Here is a 9,905-nt window from a genome sequence, read left to right as displayed (position 1 = left end):
ACATTTCTGTACTTCCTCTCTTCTCCTCTCTTAGTGTTTTCTATTTCTTGCTCCATCTCTCCCCTCCTCTTCTACTCTTACTCCGTCTCATCTCCCTCCTCTTCTACCTTTACTTCTTCTCCTTCTCCATCTCCTCCTCTTCTACCTCTACTCCTTCTCATCTCCTCCTCTCTACCTCTTACTCCTTCTCATCTCCTCCTCCTTCCTCTACTCCTTCTCCCTCTCTCCATCTCCCCTCCTCTTCTACCTCTTACTCCTTCTCATCTCCCTACTCTCTAACCTCTTACTCTTCTCATCTCCCTCCTCATCTACCTCTTACTCCTTCTCCTATCTCTCATCCTCTTCTACCTCTTACTCCTTCTCCAATCTCTCCTCTTCTACCTCTTACTCCCTACTCCATCTCCCTCCTCTTCTACCTCTTACTCCTTCTCCATCTCCCTCCTCTTCTACCCTTACTCCTTCTCATCTCCTCCTCTTCTACCTCTTACTCCTTCTCATCTCCTCCTCTTCTACCTCTTACTCTTCTCATCTCTCTCCTCTTCTACCTCTTACTCCTTCTCATCTCCCTCCTCTTCTACCTCTTACTCCTTCTCCATCTCCCTCTCTTGTACCTCTTACTCCTTCTCATCTCCCTCCTCTTCTACCTCTTACTCCTTCTCATCTCCCTCCTCTTCTACCTCTTACTCCTTCTCATCTCCCTCCTCTTCTACCTCTTACTCCTTTCCATCTCCTCCTCTTCTACCTCTTACTCCTTCTCCATCTCTCTCCTCTTCTACCTCTTACTCCTTCTCCATCTCCCTCCTCTTCTACCTCTTACTCCTTCTCATCTCCCTCCTCTTCTACCTCTTACTCCTTCTCCATCTCCCTCCTCTTCTACCTCTTACTCCTTCTCCATCTCCCTCCTCTTCTCCCTCTTACTCCTTCTCCATCTCCCTCCTCTTCTACCTCTTACTCCTTCTCCATCTCCCTCCTCTTCTACCTCTTACTCCTTCTCATCACCCTCCTCTTCTACCTCTTACTCCTTCTCATCTCCCTCCTCTTCTACCTCTTACTCCTTCTCATCTCCCTCCTCTTCTACCTCTTACTCCTTCTCATCTCCCTCCTCTTCTACCTCTTACTCCTTCTCATCTCCCTCCTCTTCTACCTCTTACTCCTTCTCCATCTCTCTCCTCTTCTACCTCTTACTCCCTTCTCATCTCCCTCCTCTTCTACCTCTTACTCCTTCTCATCTCCCTCCTCTTCTACCTCTTACTCCTTCTCATCTCCCTCCTCTTCTACCTCTTACTCCTTTCCATCTCCCTCCTCTTCTACCTCTTACTCCTTCTCCATCTCTCTCCTCTTCTACCTCTTACTCCTTCTCCATCTCCCTCCTCTTCTACCTCTTACTCCTTCTCATCTCCCTCCTCTTCTACTCTTACTCCTTCTCCATCTCCCTCCTCTTCTACCTCTTACTCCTTCTCCATCTCCCTCCTCTTTCTACCTCTTACTCCTTCTCATCTCCCTCCTCTTCTACCTCTTACTCCCTTCTCCATCTCCCTCCTCTTCTACCTCTTACTCCTTCTCATCTCCCTCCTCTTCTACCTCTTACTCCTTCTCATCTCCCTCTCTATCATTCTCTATTCTCCCCTTTCTGTACTTCATTACCTCCCCCACTGTCATGCTTCCTTTTCCCTGCTCTATCATTTCCTCCCTCATTCCGTTACTCTTCCCTTCCAATAGCTTCATACCCACTCTATCTATCTCCTCCTCGCTGTCCTTCCCTCCCTCTATCTCCTCCCTCCCTCCCTCCCTCCCTCCCTCCCTCCCTCCCTCCCTCCCTCCCTCCCTCCCTCCCTCCCTCCCTCCCTCCCTCCCTCCCTCTATCTATCTATCTATCTATCTATCTATCTATCTATCTATCTATCTATTATCTATCTATCTATCTATCTATCTATCTATCTATCTATCTATCTATCTATCTATCTATCTATCTATCTATCTATCTATCTATCTATCTATCTATCTATCTATCTATCTATCTATCCCCTCCCTTCCTCTCTTTCTCTCTCCTCATCGCTCTCCTTCCTTCCCTATCTATCTCCTCCTCTCTCTCCAGGCCCATTATTTTGTGTGATGGTGATAGTTTCTCTGTTATGGCCGTCTGCATTGAGGACAACCTGATAACCCCTGTGCCCATACAGCCCGCTTAAATCATCTCTGCCTCCCTCTCTTTCTCACACAAGCACACACATGCGCGCACACACACACGCTCTCTCTCTCACACACAGACACATTGTAGTTTCTAGCTGTGGCTGACTCTGTTATCAAGGGGAAGAGAAGGACAGTAGAGAGAGTGTGCTTCAAGTCATAATTCACCCCTAACCTTTCTATGCTACAGGGCTAGAGTCACATGCTGCACGGTGGCCATTCTCTACAGTAGCCATTTTCTAACACACAAGAGTTCACTGTTAGGTTTTACTGCTGAACCTGTTTCTCTACTAGAGACATACAGCCATAATATGTAGTAATGGCTGCGTTGTAACTTCCCCCTTCTCACATAACATCTACCTGTATACTACAGTGGAACATAGAAGTAATATCTTTGTTGTAGCTCTGCTTTATAATACTGCCACCACATGTGTAGCCAGCCCTTTGTGTTCTAGTAGGTTGTGTCTGGTCCCAGCGCCACCTGCGATGTCACTAGTGACTGCAGGCAATGAGCTGCCTGCCGCGCCACCCACCTGAATTACATTTGCCTCTCTTTTAATTTGTTTTCTTCTCTTTTTCACTCCCTCCCTCGTGATTTATTTGTTTTCCTGTAGAAGATGGAAGGGGGAGGGAGGGAATGAAGTGTTTACAGGTGCTGGCCGCAGCAACAGTAGGTGGATATTTAATCTCACACAGGAAAGAGGGAAGGAGAGAGGAAGAGAGCAAAAGAGGAGAAAGTGAAGGGGTTGAGGGAGAGAGACCGAGAGGGACAGGAAAAGGAGACAGAAACGGAATGGTAACATGTTGGATAAATGGGGTTGAGAGAGAGCGAGAGAGAGAGAGAGAGAAAGAAATCCCTGCTCAACATCAATTCGGAATGTGACCCCATGCAGTCTTATTGATTCCTCTGATGTATGTCTTTGTCCCGACTCCGAGGTAGAGGATGTTTTGTGTAATCTCTGTTGTGGTGTCGCAGAGGATGTAGTGGAGATTATTTCCTTTTCATGCATGAGAAAAGGCCATTGTGAAGAGTTACATAAAGCAGATGGCAATCTATTTACTGATAACACCCTCCTTCCTCCCTCCTCCACTGGTGCTGCATATTCAACTTGGTTAGACTCACAAGGACTCATAAATACTGAAGCTTTCCATACAGCAACACTCCAATCTCATGGAGTTATGAGAACGATCCATTTGGGTTGTCTGACCCGCCCACTTCGAGCAAGTGCTGCATTTCGGCTTTGAGTGACAGCAGTCGCATCCAATCCCCTGATGAGCTCACCCATAAAGTGCCCGTGGGTGAGCTGTGTTCTGCCTCAGGGCTCTACGGAATCACTCAGATCTTCAAGGAAAATCACACCAGTTGCAGATTATATCACAGGTCCACCTAGATGTTTTTTTTTACTGTTTAAACACTTTGAGACTTTAGGTCCCTGTGACATCTGTGGGGCTTTCTGATGTGGTTGGGGGGGGGGGGGGGGGGGGGGAGTAGACTGAAGCAGTTAGGAGTGCATTTGGCCTGTTTGTTGTGTCTCCTGTGTGTGCGTCTCTGTGGGGTGAGAGCAACCTCACTGTTCTGAGTCTGCTGAAAAAGGACCCGTGAGGCAGGAGGGAGAGGGAGAGGGAGGAGGAGAGGAGGAGAGGGAGAGAGAGAGAGCTCGATCTCTGCGTGGGATCAGGTGTGAGTAACAGGGTCTGGGTGTCCTTGAGAAGGGGCAGAGGCCAGCAGAAGAGAGAAGCTCCACAGGTCAATGTGAGGTTGTGAGATCTATTAAATGGAGCGGGAGCCGAGCGGAGAACAAATATCTCATTTCAGAGAGAGAGAGAGAGAGAGAAAGCAAGGTGAGCGAGAGAGGAGAAAGCCCTGTGGCTGCAACCTATAGCACATGGTATTTGCAGGCCGGGAGAGACAGATAGATGTATGATATTTCTGCCGGAGGACAGATTATATTTGCAGGTGGAGATAGATTATGGTTTGGCTGAGGGGAGATCCTGTCTTTCTCTCCCCTGGTCTGCCTGAAATGAAGAATGCTCCGGAACCTTATCTATCTGCTCCTGCAGAGAGGGTAGAGCTGGGACGATAAACCGGAAATTATCAACACCGACCATACCGACCACTTATCGCAGGCATTTTGCTGATATCATTAATTACAATTACAAGTAGCCTATACTAGATGTGAAGTTTGAAATGAAATAAGTTAACTAATATGGGTGATTGTTAATGGGACAATTGATGGCTACAACCATCAAACTAGTAGTAGTAGTAGTAGTAGTAGTTTAAAAAACGGTGGAAATTAATGTTATAAACGTATCATTCTATTTATCATTATCGCATCAATTCAGGCAATTTGTTGCGATATGGATTTTTGTCAATATCGCCTAGTTCTACGAGAGACACACATACACACATCCTGTCCTGTGTCATTACATTGGAAATAGCACCTCCATCTCCTTTCCCCTCACTCAGGATAGATGTCATCTGTTCAGCTCTCCTTCTGATAGCTGGAGTTGTGCAGTTAATGGAATGCCGTGGCGATTCTATAGGCGTCCCCTACAATTATGGGATTTCTTTGATGCTCTTGTGTACGTGTGTGGGTGTGCACGTGGGTGTGTGAATATGTGTGTGTGTGTATGTGTGGGGGGGGGGGTTATAGGTGTGTGATAGACAGACATGCAGGTATAATTCTTGCTTTGTGTGTGTCAGAGCAGATAAGCACAGAGCCTGTGATTTCCCCCCTGCTCTGTTCTGCCGCCCACACACACTCTCTGAGAGACTGCTGAGACACTGTCACACTCCCAGAGACAGAGGATCCCACTGATATGACAACTCCTGTAAAACACACTCACCACACCTAGGCTGCAGGGGGGGAGTATGATACACAGAGAGAGAGAGAGAAAGAGAGAGAGCGAGAGAGAGAGAGAGGGAGAAGGAGAGAGATTTGCTTGGGATCAGGTGTGAGTAATAGGGTATGGGTGTCCATGAGAAGGGGGTCAGAGTATAATGGAGCCCCATTCCTACCACCTGGTCCTGGGTTAGAGTCTGGCCACCGTGTCCCTGACTAGCCTGGCTGTACACAGACACTGTCATAGTATGTGATTTCATGGCCCAGATGTCTTTGTGGCTACCTGGCACTCCACAGAGGAACTCAGTCCCAGACAAAGCCTTCACACAGAGAGAAATCTTCACTGTTCCATGCTTCAAAAGCCTGGAAGATGGAAGGCGTGTTTGCGTGTGTGCGTGCGTGGGAGGCATCCAGCTGGAACGCAGCAGATGGAGGAGATACATAAGAGTAGAGTCAATAAAACTGACTGGACACACACTTAAACACACACACACCTAAACACACACACACCTACACACATTGGCACAGTCTCACACACAGAACTGGAGACACGCTCACACGTTCTTCAAAGATGATTGCTTGGGGCAAAGCTTTAGATTATCTATATATTTCCATTGAAAAACAGTTTTCAAAACACTGGCTTAACAATTTACTGCCAGCCACTGTGGAAGTGCTCTCATTCCACCAAGACACGTTTCCTGTTTCACTGAATCACAACCAGACACCCTTAGTGGATGTTGTGTCAAAGTGTGTGCCCATCACAATTCATAGCTGAATAGACTCTCCTTTTGACTAGTACATAATGTAATGTCTTATCACCAGTTATACCGCAGCATTGTTGAATACTCGTTTCTGATTGGCTAGAAGGGCATTCTAGAATGGGCATTAAAACCAGATAACAGGACAATTGGAAAAGATATCGGGACACCTTGCAATCATGAAGCCTACACATGCAGACCGTACTTGCTACAAAGTTACAGAAACTTAAACCAACAACCACACAAACCAAAATAGGATACATTGTAAACGCAGGTCCAACGATGAAAAGCTTTGCTTGCTAGCGAGCCTATTTGCAGGCTCGCTAGCAACACAAACTGTTTGATATGCAATGCGATCTCGTAATGAACAGTGTTGAGTGTCTTGACGAGAAAGCAAACTTTTCTAGCTATGCCAGGCAAAACCGGGCATCATCAGCTCGTTATGGATGTATCCAAATGAATGTCAATAGAAAAGAGCTTAAACAAACACAAATGTAGCTACTTTGCTGTTATTCTGGCTGCAGAGGTTGCGAATGTGTTAGCCGTAGCTATTTGGCTAGCTAACAAGCAAGGGATAAGAACCTTGCCAGAGAGCATGGAAATTGAATATATATAACGAACAACTGGGTTGCGTTATCTTGTTGCATATGCACACGTGCAATCAAGCGATGAGCTAGGCTACATGACGAGAGAAGAACGTTGCCAGCCTGCATAGTGATCGAACTAACGACTGGATATAGAACTAATAGACCGAAATTGACTGGGTCGCGTCTCTAGATATAGAACTAGTGGAACGAACGACTGGGTCGCATCTCTAGCAACCCTAAGATGAGAAAGTATGAATTTGCTTATAAAAAATGTAATATTAATGTTGTTGTTTTTTTTGGGGGGGGGTAAATGTGTGCTTTAGTATTGTTTTCTTTGGCAACTATGGTATAAGAGGGATAAACGTCTCCGTTCTGTATATTACCTTGGAAAAATGAACTCTGCAAAGGGACTCAGCACCGCGTTCGTCCCGCTGCGTCGTCCATTATTTCCAAGTTAATGTACAGAACGTCGGCGTTTATCCCTTACTTGTTTGTCCCTGGGTTGAGGTAAGCGCTATATGTGTCAGGTAATGTTCTGTCTGTTTAGATGTAGCCAGGCAAGAGAACGCTAGCTTGAGAAGGCGACTGGAATGTTCATAGTCTTCAGCCTTCTGGAATATTAATGCATTCTCTATCTCACTGTCTGACATGCCAAGGATGATGGCTTTTGATTGGCTTGCTCGGTATGAGGTGAGGAATTTAACCCGATTTATTATGAAACTGTCAATTAGTTCTTATTTTAGAGGCCATGTCAATCATGTGGACACAGACACACACACACACGCAGGCGCGCGCGCGCACACACATACACACACACACACACACACACACAGACACAGATCCTGAGAGAAAGTCAGTTCTTGTTAATTGGCTGGAAGACCTTGTCAGTGGCCAGGCTGTGGATGAGAGAGTGGTTTTCCACAGCAGTCAAATAGATGGCTCTGTATCGACCGTGTCAGATAGGATGGGAGAGGAAACAAGGATTTGAATAAAAAATAAAGCTCTGACAAAGGCCAATACGTAAAGCTTATTAAAGAGCAGTGATACTAGCATCTTATTCATCTGTTACCATGCATCTGAAACAAAGATAGCTCAGATGTGCGAGTGCCTTTTTTAATATAAAAAAAATGAGTGCAAGATTTCCCTGCCTCCCTGCTAACCCGGGTGTGTTTGTGTCTGTCTCTGTGTGTTTAGTCTGTAGTGATGGGGACCTGCATAACCTAGCATCCAGACTGAAGGACTGGTTCGGAGTTCTCCACCTCGATGCCAACCGAGACCTCAAAACCTCTGCCAACTCTGATTCAGCGGCAGGACGTGAGTCACACCATTATCTGTGTGTCTGTGTGTGTATATCTGATTTTTTTGGCCGTTTTGAAATGGCAATGCCATTTGAAAGTCCATTGCTCTTTTCAGTTCTCGTGAGGACTGTAGATGATGAGGACAGTGCTCCTCTGTGCTCAACTAAAAGTCAACATGTCTCTACACTCACACTTCAACAAACTCTCTCAAACTAACTCACCCTCAGTCTCCAAGCACTTTACACTTTACTAAGTTTTAGACTGAAAAGGTTAAAGACAAGCACCCCCTCAAATACAAATATGAGACACTACGAGACACCACAACACACACACATACAAACGTCTTCCAACACCCCTAACCCCCACACTCACACAATTCTCTCTACCCCCCCCCCCTCCCTCCCCACACACACATCTCGCTAACATCCCTCTCTCCCGTCCCCCAGGTTTTGACACCAGCATCCTGCCCATCTGTAAGGACTCTCTGGGTTGGATGTTCAACAAGCTGGACATGAACTACGACCTCCTGCTGGACCAATCAGAGCTCAGTGCCATCTACCTGGACAAGTATGAGCTGTGTATGAAGCCCCTGTTCAACTCCTGCGACTCCTTCAAGGACGGGAAACTGTCCAACAACGAGTGGTGCTTCTGCTTCCAGAAACCTGACGGTGAGAGAGATGGAGGGGGTGATGGAGGATGGGGTGGAGAAGGGAGGGAGCGTTTTCAAGTAAAGGTGAAGAGGGACAAAAAGCACAAAAAAAAGAAAGAAAGAGAGGGGTGTTTGTTGGTGATGGAAAAAGGAACGTTTGCCCATTTGAACCTGTTCTGTATGTAACTATGTGTGTTGTGTGTGTGTGTGTGTGTTCTGCTCCAGGTCTGCCCTGCCAGAATGAGATGAACAGGATTCAGACTCAGGGTCGACGGAAGAGTCTCATAGGTCAGTCTGCTGGAGTGACAGCTGTCAATCAATAGTTTTTCGTGGGATGTTGGTTATTGTGCACCGTATATGGAAATTCCGATACATATTTAGGCGCAAAACATTACCCAGCTGCCAAAAACAATAGCGCACAGACACACACACACACCCACGCCCCTAACCCCTTCAAACCCTCAGCCAAGCGGTCATCAATAATCATGCATAATAATGTTAGAACTCACAAAAAAACACAGTTTGAGAAATGGCCTTTGACTGGGTCACATAAATGAAAAAGGAGGGTAACGGGTTTGTGTGTGGTGTGTGTGTGTGTGTATGTGGCGCGCACGTGTGTGCATGAGTGCTGTTATTGAAAGTGACTGGTCCCCTTTAAGCAGGATGTATGGCTGCTGTCTCAGTTTAGGCAATAGTAATTGATTGTTTGCCTCAGCCTCTGCACACACAATAACCTACAAAGCCATGGCCATGAGCACGTTGGAGATGTGGGTTTTAGTACATTTGATTTTATTACTGGATTGTTTAGAAATGTATTTTTTATTCTTTATTTTACTCATCCCAACTCTGTCAATCCAGTAGCATAGCCAGACATTCGTTGGTGGGTGGGCCTGCAGAAATTTGAGTGGGATGAAATTGAAGCATTCAAATCATCATTGAATTATAGGTTACCTCACTCTTACTACCACGTTACTTGATCGCACACACAAAACATTTAACACCTGATTTCAAGCAGTCATTTATTTACAATGTAAATTCATGGCTATTGCATTTCACAAGTGACTCACAGCCTACTCAACACACACACACAATAAACCATAGGATATATATAGAACTAGTAACATAATGCCATGACATTGCACAGTTCGCAATAGGCTCAGAAGCCTCTGTTTTACTGGATCCCATCCAGGATATCGGCAGAACTAATTGCAGTGCACACATAGACCTATATACTGAGCAAAAATATAAACGCATTAAGTAAAGTTTTGGTCCCATGTTTCATAAGCTGAAATAAAAGATCCCCGAGATTTTCCATACCCACACAAAAAGCGTATTTCTCTCAAATGTTGTGCACAAATTGGTTTACATCCCTGTTAGTGAGCATTTCTCCTTTGCCAAGATAATCCATCCACCTGACAGGTATAGCATACCAAGAAGCAGATTAAACAGTATGGTCACTACACAGGTGCACCTTGTGCTGGGGTAAATAAAATGTGCAGTTTTGTCACAACACAATGCCACAGATGTCTCAAGTTTTGAGGGAGCGTGCAATTTGCATGCTGACTGCAGGAATGTCCACCAGA

The 9,905-nt window shown here is 45.8% G+C and overlaps 1 protein-coding gene across 1 annotated transcript in view; it reads left to right on the top strand.

Annotated features, from left to right (window-relative positions):
• The window catches only part of LOC311107704 (testican-1-like), a gene marked incomplete at both ends in the record, with an annotated part of 184,285 nt that overhangs the window by 161,817 nt on the left and 12,563 nt on the right, over nucleotides 1-9,905 (top strand). The window contains 3 exons of the mRNA XM_084150223.1: nucleotides 7,570-7,689; nucleotides 8,120-8,341; nucleotides 8,548-8,610. Of these exons, the coding sequence (XP_084006349.1) occupies nucleotides 7,570-7,689; nucleotides 8,120-8,341; nucleotides 8,548-8,610 (405 nt within the window). The remainder of the gene's footprint in view (nucleotides 1-7,569; nucleotides 7,690-8,119; nucleotides 8,342-8,547; nucleotides 8,611-9,905) is intronic.

This window comes from Coregonus lavaretus (genome assembly GCF_964263955.1).
Source record: "Coregonus lavaretus genome assembly, chromosome: 32".
In the NCBI taxonomy this organism is placed as follows: Eukaryota; Metazoa; Chordata; class Actinopteri; order Salmoniformes; family Salmonidae; genus Coregonus; species Coregonus lavaretus.
This window is presented reverse-complemented; position numbering and strand designations above follow the sequence as displayed.